The sequence below is a fragment of the Carassius auratus genome, chromosome 9 (genome assembly GCF_003368295.1).
Source record: "Carassius auratus strain Wakin chromosome 9, ASM336829v1, whole genome shotgun sequence".
Taxonomy (NCBI): domain Eukaryota; kingdom Metazoa; phylum Chordata; class Actinopteri; order Cypriniformes; family Cyprinidae; genus Carassius; species Carassius auratus.
In genome coordinates, this window is record NC_039251.1 from 6,707,135 (window position 1) to 6,733,473 (window position 26,339).

Below are 26,339 nucleotides of genomic sequence, written 5' to 3' on the forward strand. Positions count from 1 at the left end.
TATTTTAAATACTATAAATTATAGTATAAATACTACAGTATATAAATAAAACTAAAATAATGTTTCCTTTTTTTCTGTTTATTGAACTTTTACAAAAAATAATCAGATGCAGATACAGGGGAATCATGACAAAATATTTTCCCCACCCCAGGAGAAAAAAAGAAAAAAGACAAATGTATTAAATTATAATTAAACAAACTAAATAAAACATAATAAATAAATAAATAAAATAAAATAAAATAAATACTTAATGTGGTGTTTTTGATCAAAGCTATTAATTCACTGCTGGAAAACATTGCTCTAAAAATATCTGGAAATGATTTTGCCCAGTATTTGTTACCAACATCTTTAAAAGGATGTCTTTTTATAGATTGCACTGTTTTTACAGTGTGTATGGGGTTTAACTTCAGGGAAAGTTATGTTGAGATCTGTGCTGTTTTCTTTCATTGAAAAAAATGCTGATTAGCAAGTGACCTCAGAACGTGAGCTAAATCATTTTCTGTGTTTTCCCACCGTCTCTGAGTGCTTGTGTTTGTGTTTGACGGACAGGTCACAGGACTCTGTATATCGGGGTTCATGTTCCTCTGGGCAGAAGAACCCGTCGCCGTCATCGGCATCATGGACACCGACACAGAAAGAGGAGCAGGGAGAGAGACTCGGGCGTCGAAGACGGACACGAATCGCCTTCATACAGTAGCCATCCATCCTTCCTTCAGTGACTGTCTTACTCAGTGTTTTTCTCCTTCTTAACCCTATAAAAGCCCAGAACAAAACTGATAAAAAAAAACGTTCATACACAATCTACTGTACTTCTGTCATCTTATTGATACTTTATACATTTTTAGCAAGTAAAAGGCATACAGCATGTGCTTCATCTATTTGCTGTGAAATCTGTGGAAATAATGGTGTTATTATTAATATTTTAAGATGAACAGTTTCTAGACTGAAGCTGCTTGGATTCAGTCAAGATATCATTTATTTTAAATTTCAAGTTCAAGTATAAAATATGATCATCAGGCTTACTTGTTCATCTCTCAGTCATCATAGTATTGGACTGCACTATATGTTTTTACATTTTAAATATCATCTTAATTAATCTTAATTAATAAAACATATTATTGAGACGTATACAGCAGAGTGACAGTTGGGCTGTTTTCACATATATATATATATATATATATATATATATATATATATATATATATATATATATATATGTATATATATATATATATATATATATATATATATATATATATATATATATATATATATATATATATATATATATATATATATATATATATACCTGATGCATCAAATTTGTCTAAAGGTTTAATAAACTGTTCTATTAACATGTTTTTACAGGGTTAAGTAAAGGTACATTTATATGAGACACAAAATGATTTTAAATGTAAAAAAATAAATAAAAAAGAATTAATCAAATTTATGCAAAAATAAAAAATAAAATAAAATAAAAAATCCCAGAAATAAAATAAATTGAAAAAGATTTGCCAGTGTGGTAAGCAAATTATATATTGAATAAATGTAAATAAATGTAATTAATTTATTTAAATATGCATGTCCTTTTTATCGCAAGCAAATTTATCTTGAATTAAGAATATTTTGATGTTTTGCAAAAACAAAAACACTGAGTAAGAACCTTTTTTTTTTAGGTATCTTTCTTTTCTGTCCTTCCTTTTTTCAGTTTATTTGCTGTCTTCCTCTTTTCCTTCTGATATCCTTTCATCATTTCTGTTTCCCTTTGATGGTCTGTCCTGTTGTATTATGTTTCTTTGAAGCTCTCTCTCTCCCTCTCTCTCTCTCTCTCTGTCTCCCCCCCCCCTCTCTCTCTCTCCCTCTCTCTCTCTCTCTCTCCCTCTCTCCCTCTCTCTCTCTCTCTCTCTCTCTCTCTCTCTCCCTCTCTCTCTAGCTCTTGGCAGTGTGTTGCTCTTTTAGCAGCTCATCATGATGACTCAGTCCTGCTAGAGAGCAGCTGCTTCTTTTCTATGCTTTATTATTATTATCCACAAAACGTGTGTTGAACACAGAACAGTTTTGGGGTCTCTGAAGCTTTTAGCTGCCTGTTTTATCCATGTGAGCTTTTGAACTGATCTTGGTGGTTTATTGAAGTCACTGAAATGCTGTGTGACAGATACTCCCTCCCAGAGGGTTCAGTTTCTGCTGGGCACTGAGGATGAGGATGAAGAGCACATACCGCATGACCTCTTCACCGAGCTGGATGAGATCTGCCTGCGTGACGGAGAGGATGCTGAGTGGAGAGAGACCGCCAGGTACTGACCCACGTGACTCGGTCATGTGACTTCATCTGTCTGGATTCAGTCATTCAGTATGCACTTATGGGACATATAATAATGTCTGAGAAGATAAAATACAGACTTTTTAAAGAAAATAAAAACATAATCTTTCATCCTGATTTTATCAGATGTCTCCAAAAAAAGTTGTGCAATCATCTAGTAAAAAGTGAACAGAATATGAGTGTATATTTATTTATTAATTCATTTAAATATTTCTATATATAACTTTTTTTTGAGGGGTTATTTGATTTGACAGTTAAAAATCTTATGTCATAAAAAAGTTGAATTAGGAATTAAAATGAAATAAAAAAATAAAAATATAGGCAAATATAATAATAATAAAAACTTTACTAAAATATTACTAAAACTTAAGCTGAAATGAAAACAAAAATGACAAATATAGAAATGTGTAGATGTAGATGTTTGTAAATATGGCACAGAAATAATATAAAAATAACTAAAACTATATGAATAATCATGTAGTAAAAAGTGATTTTCTGTAAACATTGCATAGAATATGATCCTAATACATATCCAAATAATTATTTTCCAAAGTATTTTTGTTTAATTATTTTTTTATTAAAAATTTTTTTTATGTTATTTGATTTGACAATAAAAAAGATAGGATTTCAAAAAAAAGTCAAATTAAAACAAACAAAACTATGGTACAATAGAAATAAAAATAATAAAACAAATAAATGACAAATGACAAAAGTATGTAACATATTATTAACACAAACTAAAATCTAGATAAAAACTAAAATGAAAAAACCCTATTACAAAAACAACAACAACAACAACTAAGTGTAATAAAGGCAAGGAAAGGCAAGGCAAGGCAAGGAAAGTTTATTTATATAGCACATTTCGTACACAATGGTAATTCAAAGTGCTTTACATACAAGAAAGTAAAATAATCATGAAGAAAATAAGCAATTTTAAAACTTTTAAAATGATTAAAACATTTAAAAACAGTTAGAAAAATGATAAAATAAATAAATAAAAATAAAACAGTGAAAATATAGTGCAATCTGTTTGGACAATGCACAGTGCTCATTCAATAAATGCACAGCTAAACAGATGGGTTTTGAGTCTAGATTTAAAAGTTGCTAATGTTTTAGCACATCTGATCTCTTCTGGAAGCTGATTCCAACTGCGGGCGGCACAGTAACTAAAAGCAGACTCCCCTTGTTTTGTGTGAACCCTTGGTATTTCTAACTGACTTGATCCTAGTGATCTGAGTGCTCTGTTAGGTTTATATTCAGTGAACATATCTGCAATATATTTCGGTCCTAGGTCATTTAGTGACTTATATACACGAGTAAAAGTACTTCAAAATCAATTCTAAATGTAACTGGAAGCCAGTGTTAGGACCTGAGGACTGGTGTGATATGCTCAGATTTTCTGGTTCTAGTCAGAATCCTGGCAGCAGCGTTCTAGATGAGATGCAGCTGTCTAATGGTCTTTTTGGGAAGGCCAGTGAGGAGCCCATTACAATAGTCCACCCTGCTGGTGATAAAGGCATGAACAAGTTTCTCCAAGTCTTGGCTGGAAACAAAACATCTAATTCTTGCAATGTTTTTTAAATGATAGTAAGCTGATTTAGTTACTGCTTTGACATGACTACTGAAACTAAGGTCTGTCTCCAGAATCACACCAAGATTCCTGATTTTTAGTTGTTTGACCCCTAGAGTCAAGGTATGCATTCACCTTGAACACTTCATCGTTGTTTCCAAATGCAATGACTTCAGTTTTTTTCTTGTTTAACTGAAGAAAGTTCTGGCACATCCAACTATTAATTTCATCAGTGCATTTGCAGAGGGAGTCAATGGGGCTGTAGTCATTTGGAGATAAGGCTAATAAGGCTAAGTTAATCTGGGTATCATCAGCATAGCTGTGGTAGGCAATTTGGTTCTTTATCATTATTTGACTTAGTGGAAGCATATACAGGCTAAACAAGAGCGGTGCAAGAATTGAGCCTTGTGGGACTCCGCATGTCATGGGCGTCCACTTAGACTTAGACTCTCCTATACTCACATGATAGCCTCTCCCTTCTAAGTATGATCTGAACCATTTGAGTACCATCCCAGAAAGCCCGACCCAGTTTTCCAGTCTCTCTAGTAGTATGTTATGATCGGCAGTGTCAAACGCAGCACTGAGATCTAGCAATACCAGCACCGATATTTTGCCAATTTCACAATGTAAGAGTCACAATTTAAGCGAATATCATTTACAGTTTTTCTCAATTGCTAAAACACAATTTCTGAAACCTTGCTCCATTTTCTGAAAACATTGAACACAAAACCTCATCTTCAAGCACTATTTACAAAACCTCTGACTCCTCTTGCAAAATGAAACTTTCGCCTCAAAACAGTTTTACCTGTGTTCAAAATCAAACACTGCTCTCAAATCATAAACAAAGTGATCAAAATGATATACACTATCAAGCAGTCAGTAAACAATACACCAACAAATAGAAAATACATTGTTCAAAACATAGTTCTCAGGGAGAAGTAAATTTTTAATCTCAAAACAAAGTTCATATTATTCCGTCATTTGTCTTTTGATGAACGAAAACATGTTCTATCATAGTAGCTCAAAATTGATCAGAAATTACTACTCTGCTTTGCTCTTTGCAGGTTTTTTTTTTGGTTCTTCCTCCTTCTACCCCTATTTTTACAGTACTGTACCCTGCATCTCATAAACTTGTGCTTGGTCTCTGTGATAGTGTAATTATTGTTATTTGTTGATTTGTTGACCTCGTTGACCAGGGACTTCAACAATGGCCCGCTGTCCAATCATGTTTCGGCCTCTCCTCCTCCTCCTCCTCCTCTTTCTTGCCCTCCTCCTCCTCCTCCTCCTCCTCCTCCTCTTTCTTGCCCTCCTCCTCCTCCTCCTCCTCTTTCTTGCCCTCCTCCTCGTCGCCCACCTCGCATACGCACTCGTCCTCTCACATTGTTTCTTCTATCCATTTTCAGACTTTCTCCTTCCCACCTTCAACAACCTGTTTGCTCTCTGAACTGGCTTATATTGGTTGTGTCACATCATTTGAAACAGGTTAAATCAATTTTGAGTGGTTGTGTTCAATCAATGACACATGTTCTCTATTTGTATTTGATTGTTGCCACTTGTGTTTACCAGTATGAATGACATGTGCATTAGAGTGCAGAATGTGTTTTGAGAATGAGAATGTGTTTAGCGTTTTGCTGAAGAGTCTAAGTGAGATCTCCAAATTGTGTTTTACCATGTGAAATGGTTTAAGGTATTGACAACAGACTGCACAATTAGCTAAATAAGTTCAGGCAACTGAAAACTTTGTTCAGCCAATGGGTTTTAGTGTTTTAGCAATTGAGAAAAACTGTATTATCTTAATGAGTGCTGTCTCTGTGCTGTGATGTGGTCGGAAACCAGATTGAAGATTGAAAATTGTCCAGGTATCGGTTTGAGTTTAAGTATTTGTTCAGCTGATTAAAAACTACCTTTTCTATAATTTTGCCTATAAAAGGAAGATTAGATATTGGTCTAAAATTGTTCAAAATTGTGTTATCAAGATTGGTCTTTTTCAGGAGGGGCTTAACAACTGCAGTTTTTAGGGAGTTTGGAAATGTCCCAGAAAGAAGTGAGGCATTCACCACTTCTAAGAGATCTGCTTTTAAGCAGTCAAGCACACTTTTGAAAAAAGATGTGGGAAGTGTGTCAAGACAAGAGGTTGACGATTTTAGTTGCTGCACTATGTCTTCTAGAATTTTGCTATCAATTTAAAATAAAAACAACACACACGAGGCAATTTACATATTTTGTCATATGACCAATGCATGTGAAAAGAAACCCCAAGAACAGGAAATGACATCACAAAATATGGAAATTTACCTATAGGTCAATGCATGCAAATCTGTAAAAAAGAAAAAGAAAGATATTTCCGCTTGTTTAGAACACAGCATGGTTTATTTCAGATTCATAATAAAGGCACAAATTACATTTGAAAGCACTTGACACATAAGCTTTAATCTATTTTTAAAAGATATCTGCTTTTCTTCATCTCAGCAATCTTTATTTGTTATTAGCGCACAAATAATGAATCAATATTTTGACATCACGCGTTAATGCTCAGTGTTTTTCAGAGACTGACTCCTGGCTGCTCTCATGTGTTTGAGCATGAGTGATGTTTAATGCATTAAATCTGTTGAGCAGCATTATTCCAAGAGAGCTGAGGTTATATAAAGAAGCTTTGTTATATAATATTTGTGTGCGTGTGATCAAACAAAAAGGCTAAATAATGCGATTATAATGATAATGGTTTCTGCATTGTCATATGGCATCACATCTAAATGCAAGCCCACTGAGCATGAGATTTTCTTTCATTTTTTCTTCAGTAAGAAAAGACAACATTTAGACTGTACTACTTTATATCTAAAATTCAAATGAGGTAACACAAATTCCCATTTTCTTATTCAGTAGAAGTTATAAGGAATTATATTTATTTATGTTATTACTTATTCATCTGCGTAATGTTCATGACAGTTCATAGTGCTGTCAAGCTCCGAAAAAAGGACAAATATGATATATTTGGCACATGAAATAAAGTCTGAACTGTACATCTAATGCACTATGGTTCTTCTGCATTTGTACAAGGACTTCATACGAAAGTTATGCAGTTATTTCAGAAATTTATCTTGCAGCTCTTATTTTCGACAGACATTGGCATTCTGGTGGCATTTATGGTTGTTTTCAAATAAAAAAATTTGCTGACAATTCATTCACATTCAGGCCATCCAAGACCTAGATGAATTTGTTTCTTCATCAGATTTAGAGAAATGTATCATTGCATCAGTGTCTCATCAGTGGATGCTCTGCAGTGAATGGGTGCCGTCAGAATGAGAGTCCAAACAGCTGATAAAAAACATCACAATAATCCACAAGTAATCCACACCACTCTGAACAAACAGCTCTAAACCAATATGTGGGTGGAGATGGAACTATGAACTCATATTTTGTCCTGAAGGAAAGGTTTGCTTAAAGGTTAAAAATGTCTTAATGATGGATGTGTTTCTTACAAACATACAGCTTTTCACTTCACAAGACATTAACTGATGGACTGGAGTGGTGTGGATTACTTGTGGATTATTATGATGTTTTTATCAGATGTTTGGACTCTCATTCTGACGGCACCCATTCACTGCAGAGCATCCATTGGTGAACAGTGATGGAATGCTACATTTCTCCAAATCTGTTCTGATGAAGAAACAAACTCATCTACATCTTAAATGGCCTGAGGATTACAGCAAATGTTTATATTTTGATTGAACTACTCCTGTGTCTCTTTGTCCAGGTGGCTGAAGTTTGAAGAGGACGTGGAAGACGGAGGGGAGCGCTGGAGTAAACCGTACGTTGCAACGCTCTCTCTACACAGTCTCTTTGAGCTGCGGAGCTGCATCATCAACGGCACCGTCATGCTGGACATGAGAGCCAGCTCTCTGGAGGAGATCGCAGGTCGGGTTTTATATTAAAGAAGTGCAACATATCATCGTAAAACTGATTTCAATACAAACACACTGGGCTTTTGGGTGAAATCTGTCATTTCTAGGTCACATTTAACCGAAAAATCTATTTTAAAAAAAGGAAATGGTTTGCTTAATGTTTGCATTGAGACATAATTTTAATGAGAATTGCAGATCCCCAAGTAATTCTCATTAATGCAAAAAGTTTAGTACTGTAATGTGAATTAAAAATCTGTAAACCGTTTCAACACCATTGTAGTATTTGCTGAACTGTCTTTACACTAATTTAACTTTTAAAAAATGAAATCATTGTATCATAGCATCTTTTACTGTAAAACAGTAAAAAATTGCAGTGGACAAATGAGAATCTCTATTGAGAATAATTCATTCTAGAAAATGTAAAACTAAAACATGCAATATGGATAATGAGAGTTTTTGGAAAATGTGATTGCAAAATCATTTAAAAATGCAAATAACAAAAGAATGGTCATAGAAATAGACTTAATATTCTTTCTGTAAATATAATTTGTTGTTTTTCCTGTTTTGATTGCATGGGCGAACTGTGACCTGAGCGTGTTTTAAATGAGATGTACCCTTTCATTCTTTCCTGTTCTCATAAGACGTTTGCTATTTCTGGTCAAATGAGCTTCCGTTGTCAAATTAGCACATTCTAATAGGATGTGTCAGTGCTCATATGCCACTGAGGAACACCTTTAACTGAGTTTTACACTTTAATCTCTGTGGGATTTGTGTAAGAGAGCTCGAGCCATGTGTACAGACCTGCAATGTTTAAAACTCAGGTAATTAGCACATATGTACAAGGTTCTAGTGTTCAGTATTTCATGAGTTAAGCATGAGAGAGCATTGCATTTTCACTTTGATACAGAGGAGAATATATATATATGTGTGTGTGTGTGTGTGTAACCTGGACAATATCGGGGCATGTTGTCACAAAAGGTCAAAGTGTGTTGAAGAATTCATCATTCTGTTTGTATACAAACTGTATTTTTTCTGTCATTTCAATGCACTAGAACAAGCCTCCAGAGGTGACTGCACTGTGTAAATGTTCTTCAGTCATGAATTATACAGTGTATGCACCTCACTCTCTTAAGCGTGTGATTTTGCATTACTCAAAGCTGTTCTGCATCTTCCGGATCTCTGAGCAGATGTTCCATCGCTCGTCATCAACATCAATGTCAGTTTCTTGATGCAGAGTTCAAGGAACATCTGTAAAATAGACACAGATGAGGTTCTTGCCAAACATTTAGCACAGATTAACCATTTAAAGATTACACCAGCTCTGTATCAAGCACTGGCCAGACATATGCTGTGTTAAGAATTTATCATTCTATTTATTATTCAGGTTCGAAGTGAATAATTAACACTTTGGTGGCACATATGAAGAAGAATATAGCATTTGGCAGATCTATTCTGCTGCACATCTGTGCCACTATTCACGTTTTAGTATAAAATTACAATTAATGTAAAAAGATCATCTAAATGACATCAGATTATAGCCAACTTGTTAATATGCCATGGTCATGTTACAAGTGTGATATTTATATTGATTATATCCATAAAATTTTAAGTATTTTAATTTTAAAAATATTTTGTATCAACATTTTTTTAAAAATAAGGTGTGTGTGTTTTAGGCTTGTGATAATAAAGCATTTTTTCTTCTGCTGCTGATCATTTGTGATGCTTTATGTTGGATTTCTCAGAAATGGTGCTGGACCAGCAGGAAGTGGCTGGGCATCTTGAAGAGGATGTCAGGAAGAAGGTCAAAGAAGCTCTTCTGAAGCAGCACCATCATCAGAACCAGAAGAAACTGGCCAATCGGATTCCCATCGTCCGCTCTTTCGCCGACATCGGCAAGAGACAGTCTGAGACAAACTGCATGGACAAGAACGGTATTCAAATAAAGGAGGTTGCAGGTCTGATTATGCAATATGCAAATAGCATCAATACTATATACTATTATAGGTTAAAAGTGTATTATTATGAGCAAGGATGCATTAAATTGATCAAAAGTGACAATAAAAACATTTATAACATTTATAATGATCAATAAACATTATTGAATGATCATGTGACTGGAGTAATGATGCTGAAAATCCAGCTTTGATCACAGCAATAAATTACACCTTACAGTATATTAAAATAGAAAACATACTTTTAGATTGTAACAATATGTCACAATATAAAAGATTTTTAAGTATTCTTGATCATATAAATGTAGCCTTGATGAGCAAAAAAACTTAACCATTTAAAAAAAAAAGTATTTAAATGTAATCATATATTTATATTTATAAATATTTGTTTTAAAAATATTTATTTATTGATTGCAAATTGTAAAAAAAAAGACGAGTTGTAAATGGAACAATAATTTAGGCTGTTTACTTATTTAATGCGGTTGTCACTTCTGAGACTTTGAAATTGTCCAGTTCATATCCATCTGACTGATTTTGTATGATGTTGCAGATCTGTCACTTCCAAAAATCAACTCACACATCTCAGAGTTTCAGTGTCTTGTCTGCTCTCTATATGTGTGTGTGTGTGTGTGTGTGTGTGTGTGTGTGTGACAGGCACTTCATCTCATCTCTTTAAGTGTCCTCTGTGGCGATCAGTTGTTTGTGATGGGAGTGATGGGCAGGTCTCATCCTGTTCTCCATGTTGGCCTCTGTGCTGCTCGTCCAGTGCGTCCCTCACCTCACCTCTCCCTCCTCCATCCTCCACATCCACCCACCCAAACCAGAACCCCACTGCCTCCTTCAGCCTGGACAGAGACGACGGCTTGGATCCGGATCCAGGCAACGTTTACCTTGAGAGACTTTCCCTTCTGCTCTAGCGCTTCCTAAAACATAATGTGTGAAGGTGGTTATCTCAGTGGATAGGATGCACGTAGTAAATTCATGTAGTCTAAAATGTTGAGACATGCTCTGAGAATGCATGGTTCTCCGAGATTATATTAATAACAACTAGCAAAAGTTGTAAAGCTAAAAACCTCTTCATTAGCCATGGCTGGATTCCTTTAGTTGCTTGTTCCTTTAAAGATGATTGTGAAGTTTTGCCGAAGCAACAAGCCACACATAATTTACAGTACACTGGAATAAATATGATGTAGAATTAGTTTTCTCTCAGAAATTGCTGGAGAATTTCACAATTAAGCAAGACATGATAAACATGAAATAGTGTTTTCTTGTTGAATGTACTCCAGTATTTACAACTTTTACAAATGTAAAAATCAATCTTAAGAAGTAATATATTTTATTATAATTATATAATGAAAATTATGATTAAATGAACATATTTGTGACACAAAAACAAGGATAAATTTTAGGGAGTTAGTGACATTCTTATGTTAAAATACATACTTTATAAGCATACAATGATATACAAGAAGTTCTAGGAACTATGTGATGATTCAAATGAATCATTTTGCTGAACCAGTTCATTAAAATGAACTCTCTGAATGTATTGAATCTGTAATTATTTATTTATTTTATTTTTTTGGGAGGGAGATATTGATAAGATACTGGATTCAGATAATGTCAGAATGATCATAGTTATTAGATGAGTGCACATAAACGGCACCAAAATAATAATCACTGATGATACGCTTTCCTTTAAGTTTTCATTCATGTCATTGCAGAGACAAATACATATGAACATCCAAATGTTATAATCGCTGGTACCTTTTTTGTGAATTAGACATTTAAAATCATAAGAAAATATAAAACTATGAATTTATGTGTAGTTTATAGAAACAAAATATGCAGTGGTGGACAGTAACGGAGTAGCTTTACTTCGTTACTGTACTTAAGTACATTTTTCAAGTATCTGTAGGCTACTTTACTGGAGTAGTTTTATTTTGAGTAACTTTTACTTTTACTTCACTACGTTCCAAAGCATAAGATCGTACTTTTAACTTCACTACATTTCATAAAACATATCGTTACTCCCTATAATATATCACGTGCTCCGACACGCAGAAGCTGTGTCTGATTCATCATGAACGAACTGAGTCTTTTCAAAATAAACTTTAATCGGATCGCGAATCGCACCAAACGATTTGTTTACGAATGAGAATGATCCGGTTAAAAAATAAAATAAAATAACCTTAAACTAACACAGATTAAATAAAATAACTCATGCATGTCCAAATTCCCCACTGCCATAATATTAGCTAACAGTTTTATTAAAATGCTACCATGACGTCTGTTTTTATATTGTTTATCAACAGTAACGTTATATTGTTTGGATTAACTAGAGGAGTAACGTTAGACAGACATGAATGTTTATTCATAACCGTACTGAAAATAAGTAAATATTGTAGCTGATGCTAAATGTCTAGCTAACAAGCTTGCTGGTGCTAACTTGAGGTAATTTTTATAAATAATGTCCAAATATTTTTATTCAACCACCTATATATATATATTTTTACTTAAGTACATACAAAATTTAGTACTTTTGTACTTTCACTTGAGTAAAATTTAAAAAGGAGTACTTTTACTCTTACTGGAGTAATGTTTTATTATACCTATCTGTACTTTTACTCAAGTTTATTTATTTAATTTTAACTTTTTCTTCATCAAAGAATCATGAAAAAAGTATCACAGATTCGAAAATAATATTTAGCAGCAAAACTGTTGACAATTCTAATAATAAAAATTAAATTAAATTATACAACGAAGAATCCTGAAAAAAGTATGGCAGATTCCAAAATAATACTTGATAGCACCACTATTAATAGTTCTAATAATAAGTCATCATATTTTCATGATTTCTAAAGATCATATTACACTGAAGACTGGAGGAATGATGCTGAAAATACAGCTGCACATCACAGAAATAGATTATATTTTAAAGGATATTAAAAAAGAAACCATTATTTTATATAATTGATTTTGATAATTTAGAATTATTACTGAAACCTTTTTTTGTTTCAAACAGTTCATTGAACAACAATAAATGAAGTACATGAAGCTGACAATGAAATAAATGTATAATAATTAGCAAAGATGATTAATTTAGCGCTGTAAAGGCGCGTGTGAGGGGCGGAGACGCGCCGCGGAGCGTCAGACACGTGAGGACCAAACACAGCAGAATGGAAACTTCACTCCTCTTATTATTTCTCTTTTACTATAGCGATTTATTTTTAGAAACATGATCTGAGTCTTTCATAGAGTTGTAGAGTTATTAGAGTTATTAGAGAAATAGAGTTATTTTTTTACATTCTTTGGTCGAAGTTTTCAGATCGGCACTTCGGAGCCTTTTCGCGACTCCTTTGATTCAGATCGGCACTTCGGAGCATGTTCGGGACTCGGTTGATTCAGATCGGCACTTCGGAGCCTTTTCGCGACTCCTTTGATTCAGATCGGCACTTCGGAGCATGTTCGGGACTCGGTTGATTCAGATCGGCACTTCGGAGCATGTTCGCGACTCGGTTGATTCAGATCGGCACTTCGGAGCATGTTCGCGACTCGGTTGATTCAGATCGGGACTTCGGAGCATGTTCGCGACTCGGTTGATTCAGATCGGGACTTCGGAGCATGTTCGCGACTTGGTTGATTCAGATCGGGACTTCGGAGCATGTTCGCGACTCGGTGGATTCAGATCGGCACTTCGGAGCCTGTTCGCGACTCGGTTGATTCAGATCGGGACTTCGGAGCATGTTCGCGACTCGGTTGATTCAGATCGGCACTTCGGAGCCTGTTCGCGACTCGGTTGATTCAGATCGGGACTTCGGAGCCTGTTCGCGACTCGGTTGATTCAGATCGGCACTTCGGAGCCTGTTCGCGACTAGGTGATTCAGATCGGCACTTCGGAGCCTGTTCGCGACTCGGTTGATTCAGATCGGCACTTCGGAGCCTGTTCGCGACTCGGTTGATTCAGATTGGCACTTCGGAGCCTGTTCGCGACTAGGTTGATTCAGAACGGGACTTCGGAGCATGTTTGAGAATTTTTTTAATTCAGATCTGGACATCGAAGCAGGAAGTGTTTGTCAAACAGTTAATTGTTGATAAATGAATATTTGGACTTGAGGCTTTTTTTTTTACCTGTCGATTCAATTCAATTCAATTCAAGTTTATTTGTATAGCGCATTTTACAATACGAATCGTTACATAGCAACTTTACAGAAAATAATGTTTCTGCAATACTTAGTAGTAGCTTATGGTGGTGACTGTCAGTTTGTGCAAGTTTGACAGGATTTTTAGAAAAAATTAATACAAGAGGTAGTCAGCAAGACGATGAACATTATTAATATTATTAATTAATAATTGTTATATGATGCAGTCACACATGTAGCAATAATTGTTAGTTATGTTTGTTGATTCAGGGTTAGCATCATCTGAGGTCCTCTGAGGGTCAGCATCATCTCTTCTCAGGTGTTCTGGGTCCAGACTGGAGCTTGTGTAAATCCTAGTCAAAACATGAACAAAATAGAGACATCATTAGCATAGATGCTGATCCAACAAACTAAAATTAGTTTAACCCAAGCGAATGAATAAAAATGCTCATTTGATCAGATGCAACTACACTCACAATTTAAGAGATATTCGAATGCTTGGCGAAAGAGATGCGTTTTTAATCTAGATTTAAACAGAGAGAGTGTGTCTGAACCCCGAACATTATCAGGAAGGCTATTCCAGAGTTTGGGAGCCAAATGTGAAAAAGCTCTACCTCCTTTAGTGGACTTTGCTATCCTAAGAACTACGTTTTGTGACCTTAGGGTGCGTGATGGGTTGTAGTGTGGTAGAAGGCTAGTTAGGTACTTAGGAGCTAAACCATTTAGGGCCTTATAGGAACTTAATAGGTAGCCAGTGCAGAGACTGTAAAATTGGGGTAATATGATCATATTTTCTTGACCTGGTAAGGACTCTAACTGCTGCATTTTGGTCTACCTGTAGCTTTTTTATTGAAGAAGCAGGACAACCACCTAGAAGTGCATTACAATAGTCCAGTCTAGAGGTCATGAATCCAGGAACTAGCTTTTCTGCATCAGAAACGGATAACATGTTTCGTAGCTTGGCAATGTTTCTAAGATGGAAGAATGCAGTTTTTGTAACATTGGAAATATGATTTTCAAAAGACAAATTGCTGTCTAATATGACACCCAGATTTCTGACTGTAGAGGAAGTAGCAATACATCCGTCTAGTTGCAAATTGTAATCTACAAGATTCTGTGTAGTGTTTTTTGGTCCAATAATTAATATCTCCGTCTTATCCAAATTTAATTGGAGAAAATTATTTGTCATCCAATCTTTTACATTTTTAACACACTCTGTTAGATTCAGCATGTACATGGACCCACACACAAAGGTGGACACACTCTAGACTTAATCATCAGTAGGGCTCTAAACTTTTCATCCATTGTTATTAAGGACGTAGTGTCACAGATCGCAAGAGGCAAAGACTCAAGTGCAGGCAGATGGGAAGACTTTATTTATACGTCACCAAAATAAACAAAAACACAACTGAAACCAGAGGAGCATTCAAAGTTACGAGACATAGACCAGTTGTGGACAGTAACGGAGTAGCTTTACTTCGTTACTGTACTTAAGTACATTTTTCAATTATCTGTACTTTACTGGAGTAGTTTTATTTTGAGTAACTTTTACTTTTACTTCACTACGTTCCAAAGCATAAGATCGTACTTTTAACTTCACTACATTTCATAAAACATATCGTTACTCCCTATAATATATCACTTGCTCCGACACGCAGAAGCGGTGTCTGATTCATCATGAACAAACTGAGTCTTTTCAAAATATACTTTTAAATCGGATCGCGAATTGCACCAAACGATTCGTTTACAAATGCGAACGATCCGATTGCAGCTGTTCTGGAGTCGACCACTCACTGATTCAAATGAACCGTTTAGTGCGAGTCTCCAGAAGTAAGAACCGGCAGATCTTGTGAGCGCGCGTGCGTCTGATGTTGCTAAAAGTAGGGGAGCAGGGGCGAAAGTACCATTTTTCAGAAAAACATAATTTTAAAAGATAACGTTGTAGACAGAGATTTATTTTTGCTGTGGTCAGTAACTCATAAGTGTGGTCTAACAATACCAGGTGGTATTTTGTAGAAATGTAGAAAGACTTCAGTATAATTTCACTTTGAACATAAGTTGCACATTGTTACTTTCGACCCCATCGGTTGGGACGAAAGTAACACACAGGTGGGTCAAAAGTAACACAACAATATAAGCTAGATTTTTTTTCTGTTACTCTTATTTTTATTAAGTAAACCTGACTATGGCCTTGTTAATATGTAACTGCAAACATATTTTGACCTTTAGTTTTGCAAAAAAATTTTAATTAAATTTTTAGATTTTTATTTTAAATTTAAGTTTCATTAAATGTCTCAAAACCCGACTGTACAAACTTGATTTGTTTTTTCAGTGTATTTTTATAAAAAAATTTCATTAGAATTAACAATATAATAATTAAATTATATTAGCATAATATAAATTCTAAACATAATGTAACAGTAGGCCTATTCATGTTTCCATCCAGTTGTTTTTATGCATAAATTGAAAATGTGCAATAAAACATCTGGAAACACTGCAAATTCATAAGTGGAGGTGTAAAGGCTAGATATGGCTAAAACCTAAACATAACTAAGGTAAGTGTGAGGTAGGAGCTGCCCAGATGTTCCTCTATGTCCAGAAACGACCTCTCATAAACATCTGGATAAAACCATACCTCTGTTTGTCTTTCGGATCCTCACTCAGACATATTCTTTTGGTATAATATGACATTAACTTTTTAATTAACGATGCAAGACACATAAATTTACAGAATAGCATGTACCGGAACAAAATAAATACTTCTTGCCACTGTAGCGGGACAAAAGTAACAACTGTTACTTTCGGCATTTAAACCTGATTTACTTCTATACTAAAAAACTTTGATAATGCAAACTTTAGGATGTGTTAAAGCACTAAATAACCTGTAGATTGATCATTACTGTGACACATGAAACAAGAAAAACAACACAACTAATTAAAAAAAATTACCACTTCAATAATTTACTTTTTGTTGTCGAAAACAGTTTTATGGACCTAACTGCGGGAAATGATGACGAAATCACGTGATATTTCTCAGCTCTTTGAAGGGTTGCGTGTTGAACAAGCTGTCATAGCTTGGCATGCAAATGTAGTAATAGGCTCGGAGAAAATCACTTCGTTACTTTCGTCCCACGTTACTTTCGACCCCGCTCTCCCCTAAGTTATTAATGTCGAAATTTAGGATTAATTATTGTAACTGAAAATCATATTTAGGTCAAAATTGTCAGTATTTTGGGAACTAAATCCGCTGTAAAGAGTGATCTGTTTAAGCCCACTGAAATGCTCCACTGCAAACGATGCAGACACATCAATCAGCGTCTCTGTGTTTTAGGTTAATAAATAAAATAAAATAACCTTAAACTAACACAGATTAAATAAAATAACTCATGCATGTCCAAATTCCCCGCTGCCATAATATTAACAGTTTTATTAAAATGCTACCATGACGTCTGTTTTTATATCAACAGTAACGTTATATTGTTTGGATTAACTAGACGAGTAACGTTAGACAGACACGAATGTTTATTCATAACCGTACTGAAAATAAGTAAATATTGTAGCTGATGCTAAATGTCTAGCTAACAAGCTTGCTGGTGCTAACTTGAGGTAATTTTTATAAATAATGTACAAATATTTGTATTCAACCACCTATATATATATTTTTACTTAAGTACATAAAATTTTTTAGTACTTTTGTACTTTCACTTGATTAAAATTGAAAAAGGAGTACTTTTTCTCTTACTGGAGTAATATTTTACTATGCGTATCTGTACTTTTACTCAAGTTTATTTATTTAATTTTAACTTTTTCTTCATCAAAGAATCCTGAAAAAAGTATCACAGGTTCCAAAATAATATTTAGCAGCAAAACTGCTGATAATTCTAATAATAAAAATTAAATTAAATTATATATCGAAGAATCCTGAAAAAAGTATAGCAGATTCCAAAATAATATTTGATAGCACAACTATTAATAGTTCTAATAATAAATCATCATATTTTCATGATTTCTAAAGATCATCTGACACTGAAGACTGGAGGAATGATGCTGAAAATACAGCTGCACATCACAGAAATAGATTATATTTTAAAGGATATTAAAAAAGAAACCATTATTTTATATAATTGATTTTGATAATTTAGAATTATTACTGAAACCTTTTTTTTGTTTCAAACAGTTCATTGAACAATAATAAATGAAGTACATGAAGCTGACAATGAAGTAAATGTATAATAATTAGCAAAGATGATTCATTTAGCGCTGTAAACGCGCGTGTGATGGGCGGAGATGCGCTGCGGAGCGTCAGACGCGCGTGAGGACCAAACACAGCGGAATGGTAGGAAACTTCACTCCTCTTATTATTTCTCTTTTACTATAGAGATTTATTTTTAGATACGTGATCTGAGTCTTTCATAGAGTTGTAGAGTTATTAGAGTTATTAGAGAAATAGAGTCATTTTTACATTCTTTGGTCGAAGTTTTCAGATCGGCACTTCGGAGCCTTTTCGCGACTCCGTTGATTCAGATCGGCACTTCGGAGCATTTTCGGGACTCGGTTGATTCAGATCGGGACTTCGGAGCCTGTTCGCGACTCGGTTGATTCAGATCGGGACTTCGGAGCATGTTCGTGACTCGGTTGATTCAGATCGGGACTTCGGAGCATCTTCGCGACTCGGTTGATTCAGATCGGGACTTCGGAGCATGTTCGCGACTCGGTTGATTCAGATCGGCACTTCGGAGACTGTTCGCGACTCGGTTGATTTAGATCGGGACTTCGGAGCATGTTCGCGACTCGGTTGATTCAGATGGGGACTTCGGAGCCTGTTCGCGACTCGGTTGATTCAGATGGGGACTTCGGAGCATGTTCGCGACTCGGTTGATTCAGATCGGCACTTCGGAGCCTGTTCGCGACTCGGTTGATTCAGATCGGCACTTCGGAGCCTGTTCGCGACTCGGTTGATTCAGATCGGCACTTCGGAGCCTGTTCGCGACTCGGTTGATTCAGATCGGCACTTCGGAGCCTCTTCGCCACTCGGTTGATTCAGATCGGCACTTCGGAGCATGTTTGAGAATTTTTTTTATTCAGATCTGGACATCGAAGCAGGAAGTGTTTGTCAAACAGTTAATTGGTGATAAAAGAATATTTGGACTTGAGGCTTTTTTTTTTTACCTGTCGATTCAATTCAATTCAATTCAAGTTTATTTGTATAGCGCTTTTTACAATACGAATCGTTACAAAGCAACTTTACAGAAAATAATGTTTCTACAATATTTAGTAGTAGCTTATGGTGGTGACTGTCAGTTTGTGCACGTTTGACAGGAATTTTAGAAAAAAATATTACAAGAGGTAGTCAGCAAGATGATGAACATTATTAATATTATTGATTAATAATTGTTATATGATGCAGTCACACATGTAGCAATAATTGTTAGTTATGTTTGTTGATTCAGGGTTAGCATCATCTGAGGTCCTCTGAGGGTCAGCATCATCTCTTCTCAGTTGTTCTGGGTCCAGACTGGAGCTTGTGTAAATCCTAGTTCCCGTAGCAAAACATAGAAACAAAATAGAGACATCATTAGCATAGCTGCTGATCCAACAAACTAAAACTAAAATTAGTTTAACCCAAGCGAATTAATAAAAATGCTCATTTGATCAGATGCAACTACACTCACAATTTAAGAGATACATTATTCGAATGCTTGGCGAAAGAGATGCGTTTTTAATCTAGATTTAAACAGAGAGAGTGTGTCTGAACCCCGAACATTATCAGGAAGCTATTCCAGAGTTTGGGAGCCAAATGTGAAAAAGCTCTAACACCTTTAGTGGACTTTGCTATCCTAGGAACGACCAAAAGTCCAGCGTTTTGTGACCTTAGGGAGCGTGAAGGATTGTAGCGTGGTAGAAGGCTAGTTAGGTACGCAGGAGCTAAACCATTTAGGGCCTTATAGGTAAGTAATGATAATTTGTAACTGATACGGAACTTAATAGGTAGCCAGTGCAGAGACTGTAAAATTGGGGTAATATGATCATATTTTCTTGACCTCGTAAGGACTCTCGCTGCTGCATTTTGGACGACCTGTAGCTTGTTTATTGAAGAAGCAGGACAACCACCTAGAAGTGCATTACAATAGTCCAGTCTAGAGGTCATAAATGCATGAACTAGCTTTTCTGCATCAGAAACAGATAACATGTTTCGTAGCTTGGCAATGTTTCTAAGATGGAAGAATGCAGTTTTTGTAACATTGGAAATATGATTTTCAAAAGACAAATTGCTGTCTAATATGACACCCAGATTTCTGACTGTAGAGGAAGTAACAGTACATCCGTCTAGTTGCAAATTGTAATCTGCAAGATCCTGTGTAGTGTTTTTTGGTCCAATAATTAATATCTCTGTCTTATCCAAATTTAATTGGAGAATTCAGCATGTACATGGACCCACACACAAAGGTGGACACACTCTAGACTTAATCATCAGTAGGGCTCTAAACTTTTCATCCATTGTTATTAAGGACGTAGTGTCACAGATCGCAAGAGGCGAAGACTCAAGTGCAGGCAGATGGGAAGACTTCATTTATACATCACCAAAATAAACAAAAACACAACTGAAACCAGAGAGGCATTCAAAGTTACGAGACAAATATGTTATGTTTATTGCGTAGTATGTATATATTTACAAATATTTAGGACGTTTGAGAGCATAGGGAAACTTTGGAGTGCTAAAGAGGGTTTTTTTGGTGCAATTTGCTTATTTGAATTCTCTGACTGATAGAAATTTATCTGAAGAATCATGGGTAAGGTAGTTTTTCAAATTTCCACTTTTAAACACAATTGTTGTTAAATTAATGAAGGTAGATGGTTTCAACAAAAGCGTATACCATCGATTAACAGCCTTGTATGATCTGTTAGCTTTAAAATCAGTTCCTTTATGGAGAAAATTACTGTGATTGTTGCATTCTATTGGATGACATAACTACATTTCCCATGATTCTCTTTGGCTATACAAGGATAAAATGTAAAAGTTAAGTGTCAATTAGGCATCATTTCCTCTAGGTTTTAGCACAGATGCCAAAAAAAAAACTTCATAGTTTTTTTTTTCTGCACAAAAACATAACTAGCTATGGCGTTTAAGTACTTGAACGCAGCAATATCTTGCTTACATTTATGCTACTCAATAAATGTAGGCCAAGTTATTGTTTCTTTTAGTTTGTTTAGTTTACTTAAGACTGATGCTTAAATTGATTCATTTACATTTATGCATTGTGCATTTTTCCCAAAGGAATTTACAAAATAAAAGCAAATGTAAACAGATATTATAGTAATACAGTTATGTTATACGATTTGCCTCAGTAGATAAGCAGTGTGATTTTGCAGATAAATGATGATTGCACTGTGTGAGGAAGGTGAATGCTAATATAATATTCAACACCTTTATACAGGGCTTATGTTTAGGAAGATTGCCAGCTTCCCACACGCTAACGCTGACGCATGAAGTGTACCAGACCCTTCGTTCTGTGCCGTGCAGATGCACAGAGCATCATTAGTACTGTAATTCATGCAGCGCTGAGCCAAAGCTGCATAAAACAGCAGCGAGCATGACTAATAAACTCAAATCTGTTCATGCCATGTGAGATGCTCTCTTAACTGAGGGCTTTGGTGCTACTTCATGTGCTGAAAGCTGCTTTAGCTGCCTTTAGAGTAGAGTGCAATTGAGTTTCCATTAATTGAAGATTGGTGATTTATTTATATCCATTTTTGGAGGCAAAAATGTGAAATGAGTAGGAGCCATGTCTCTTTATGGATGTAGTGATCAATAGTGATGGTCCAAACACATCTGAGATCATGACAGACCTCCATTAAAATCATTCTCTCCCACCAATTCATAAACACAATCATTTCAATCTTCCCATGCTTATGCTGCGTTCCATTCATCGGCTGATTAACGCTGATTAGTATTGATTGATTGATAGTCTCTCTGTCTGCAGGTCAGATGATTCCACCGCAGTCTCAAATGCTGACCACAGAGGGCAAGAATGACGTGAGCCGTGAAAACAGTGCTGTGGACTTCAGCAAGGTAATGATGCACAATTAAACTACACTATGTGTTAAACGTTTGGAAGGATTACCATTTTTTTATGTTTTTAATGAAGTCTCTTTTGCTCACCAAAGCTGCATGCATGTCCTAAAATATACAAACTAAAGCTGAAATAATGTGAAATATTATTGCAGTTTAAATTAAGTGTTTTCTATTTTAATATATTTTAAAATGCAATTTGTTATTGAGATGCAAAGCTGAATTTTCATCATCATTACCCCAGTACTTCATTGTCACATGATCCTCCTGAAATCATTCTAATATGCAGTGATAGACACATTTGTGATTATCATCAATTATGAAAACAGTTGTGCTGCTTAATATTTATGCAGAAACCATGATATACAACATTTCAAATATGTGGGATGTGTGTTTATTAGAAATAAAGGCGTTTATTCAGTAAATATGTATTAAATTGATAAAAAAAATTATATTCATCAAGAAAGCTGAAAATAAAATGTTTCCAAAAAATATCATGCAGCAAAAACAGCTTTTAACATGAATGATGTTCAGCTTTGCATCACAAGAATAAATTCCATATTAAATATATATTCAAGCAGAGATCATCTATTTTAAATTGTAATAATATTTCACAATATTAATATTTTTACTGTATTTTTGAGCAAATAAATTCAGGATTTTTGAGCATAGGAGACTTCTTTCAAAAGCATAAAAAAATCTTAACCCTCAACTTTTAAAATGAAGTTTAAATAACCAGATTATTTTATTGTGAAAAAAAAAAAAAAAAAATTATATATATATATATATATATATATATATATATATATATATAAAAGCATGCATGCATGAACATGCATGTACTTTTAAGGGAATTGGTATATAATAGTATAAGGCAATATATTTAATAGTAATCTTTTTTTCCCCCTTAAAAGTACATGCATGTTCTTGCTTAATGTAATATATAATGAAGAATTCCACAAGCATGCATTTATTTCCATACATTTCATGGACGTTCTTAAATTTTCTTTGCAATAACAAAAATCTTACTGCATTTTCTAGTGAAATGTCCTGTTAATTCTACTGCATATAAATATTTCACCATATTTGGTTTAGCAGCTTAAAGTTTTCAGACTTTTACAGTGTGACCTGCTCTGTGAAAGAGGGATTACGCTTCAAACACACTGTGCTTGAAACCCTCTTTACCTGACATCAGACTGTTCTGTTTCTTGCATTAAGTGGGTATTATGTTGTGATCCCATGAACAGACGAGAGAGTGGCTGCAGTGCTGTCAGGGGTCACAGGGGTCATGATGAAATGCTGCAATAACAGAGAGAGTAATATTTTGAAATCTTACACAGCACATGGCCTTTTGCGTTATGCAAACATACATAATCTCTGTGGTTCTGTACATCATTTGACCTTTGATCCGAAACCAGTCTAAGAACGCATTTCCATAGGAACCAGAATTCCACAAGCTTTATGGATTTGTTTCTCATGCTTTTTAATATTCCATATCCAGATGTGATAATCACTTAGAATCCTAGATATGGATGGGTTGCATAATTATGGCTTTTTTGTATTATTGAGGTACTGTTTCTATTTATATTTTGAAAATTTTATTTTAAGTAATTTTTTTTTTTTTTTTGCATTTTCATTAAAATTGTAGTTAATTGTAGTAATTTGAGTAATGTTTTTTTTTTTTCAGTTTACAGATGGCTCAAATTTTTTACATCTATTTGTTCTGTATAATAAACCTGTTGAAAACATCCATGCCAGACTTTGATCTCAGTGTGCATGTGCATTTCTCATCTACAGTAGTGCTGCAGTAAGATGACTCTGCATGATGATTTGTGTGCAGATAGACCTGCACTTCATGAAGAAGATTCCTCCGGGTGCAGAGGCCTCTAATGTTTTGGTTGGAGAGCTGGAGTTTCTGGACAGGCCTGTCGTGGCATTTGTCCGCCTCTCTCCTGCTGTACTGCTGAACGGCCTGGCAGAGGTGCCCATCACCACCAGGTGAGCATAGAACTGGACAGCGTAGTCCATACTGATAACCTGACAGCAGTGACTTTAGTGTTTTGTGGCTGATCTGTCAGGTTCCTGTTCATCCTGCTGGGGCCTCTGGGTAAAGGACCACAATATCACGAGATTGGCAGATCAATTGCTACTTTAATGACAGATGAGGTAAGAGGGCAAGAACTTGTTTTACAGTTTAACAAAGTTCTCGTGTTCACTTTTTGGCATTTAGAATAATTTGAAATCAGTTGAAGAGTTCTAATTCTAAACTCTGATTAATTGAGCTGCATTTATGAAAATGAACGTCTGAGGTGTCAACATGAAATTATTTGATCAAAAAATGTATTAGATATTTGAAAAAATGTATGTTTAAAAAAAAAAAGTTGTCATGTCATTTGATCTAAAAGGAATCAGAGTGACACAATCCAACTGGCTAGATATTCAAAAGGAAAGTCTACTTACATGAAGTTGTCAACTTGAAAACATTTGATTCAGTCATTTTTTTATTTTTTAATATGTGACCCTGGACCATAAGTTGCATGGGTATATTTGTAGCAATAGACAACAATTCATAGCATTGATCAATTCTTTTATGCCAAAAATCATTAGGATGTTAAGATCATGTTCCATGAAGATATTTAGTAAATGTCCTTCCATAAATGTATCAGTAATATGCATTGCTTCATTTGAACAACTTTAAATGTGATTTTCTCAACATTTAGATTTTTTTGCACCCACAGATTCCAGATTTTCAAAAAGTTGTATTTCAGTCAAATATTCAATTTCAAGTTTATTTGTATAGCGCTTTTTACAAAACAAATCGTTACAAAGCAACTTTACAGAAAATTATGTTTCTACAATATTTAGTAGTAGCTAGTAGTTTGTGCACATTTGACAGGATTTTAGAAAAACTAAAAAATAATAATAATACAAGACGTAGTCAGCTAGACGATGAACTATCAATATTATTAATTAAGTTATTATATGATTAAGTCACACATTTAGGAATAATTGTTAGTTCTGTTTGTTCATTCAGGGTTAGCATCATCTGAGGTCCTCTGAGGGTCAGCATCATCTCTTCTCAGGTGTTCTGGATCCAGACTGGAGCTTGTGTAAATCCTAGTTACCACGGGATGTGAATCCCGTGGCAAAACATAGAAACAAAATACAGACATCATTAGCATAGCTGCTGATCCAACAAAGTAAAATTAGTTTAACCCAAGCTAATGAATAAAAATGCACCTTTGATCAGATGCAACTACACTCACAATTAAAAAGATACATTATTCGAATGCTTGGCGAAAGAGATGTGTTTTTAATCTAGATTTAAACAGAGAGAGTGTGTCTGAACCCCGAACATTATCAGGAAGGCTATTCCAGAGTTTGGGAGCCAAATGTGAGAAGGCTCTACCTCCTTTAGTGGACTTTGCTATCCTAGGAACTACCAAAAGTCCAGCGTTTTGTGACCTTAGGGTGCGTGATGGGTTGTAACGTGGTAGAAGGCTAGTTAGGTACGCTGGAGCTAAACCATTTAGGGCCTTATAGGTAAGTAATGATAATTTGTAACTGATGCGGAACTTAATAGGTAGCCAGTGCAGAGACTGTAAAATTGGGGTAATATGATCATATTTTCTTGACCTCGTAAGGACTCTCGCTGCTGCATTTTGGACGACCTGTAGCTTGTTTATTGAAGAAGCAGGACAACCACCTAGAAGTGCATTACAATAGTCCAGTCTAGAGGTCATGAATGCATGAACTAGCTTTTCTGCATCAGAAACAGATAACATGTTTCGTAGCTTGGCAATGTTTCTAAGATGGAAGAATGCAATTTTTGTAACATTGGAAATATGATTTTCAAAAGACAAATTGCTGTCTAATATAACACCCAGATTTCTGACTGTAGAGGAAGTTACAGTACATCCGTCTAGTTGCAGATTGTAATCTACAAGATTCTGTGTAGTGTTTTTTGGTCCAATAATTAATATCTCCGTCTTATCCGAATTTAATTGGAGAAAATTCTTTGTCATCCAATCTTTTACATTTTTAACACAATCTGTTAGCTTAGATAATTGGGAAGTTTCATCTGGTCTCGTTGATATATATAGCTGAGTATCATCAGCATAACAGTGGAAGCTAATTCCGTATTTTCTAATAATATTACCAAGGGGCAACATGTATATTGAAAATAGAAGGGGACCTAGGACGGATCCTTGTGGCACTCCATATTTTACTGATGATAAATGAGATGACTCCCCATTTAAGTAAACAAAATGGTAGCGATCGGACAGGTAGGATCTAAACCATCTTAGAGCCTGCCCTTGAATACCTGTATAGTTTTGTAATCGATCTATGAGTATGTCATGATCTATGGTGTCGAACGCAGCACT

General features: G+C 35.1%; 1 protein-coding gene across 3 annotated transcripts in view; it reads left to right on the plus strand.

Moving 5' to 3' along the window:
* Positions 1–26,339, plus strand: part of slc4a10b (solute carrier family 4 member 10b) — a 70,795-nt gene that overhangs the window by 24,601 nt on the left and 19,855 nt on the right. For all 3 annotated transcript variants that reach the window (XM_026271152.1, XM_026271153.1, XM_026271155.1), the window contains 7 exons: positions 550–693; positions 2,156–2,294; positions 7,645–7,805; positions 9,535–9,723; positions 21,866–21,954; positions 23,795–23,952; positions 24,033–24,120. In XM_026271152.1, coding sequence (XP_026126937.1) covers positions 550–693; positions 2,156–2,294; positions 7,645–7,805; positions 9,535–9,723; positions 21,866–21,954; positions 23,795–23,952; positions 24,033–24,120 — 968 coding nt within the window. The remainder of the gene's footprint in view (positions 1–549; positions 694–2,155; positions 2,295–7,644; positions 7,806–9,534; positions 9,724–21,865; positions 21,955–23,794; positions 23,953–24,032; positions 24,121–26,339) is intronic.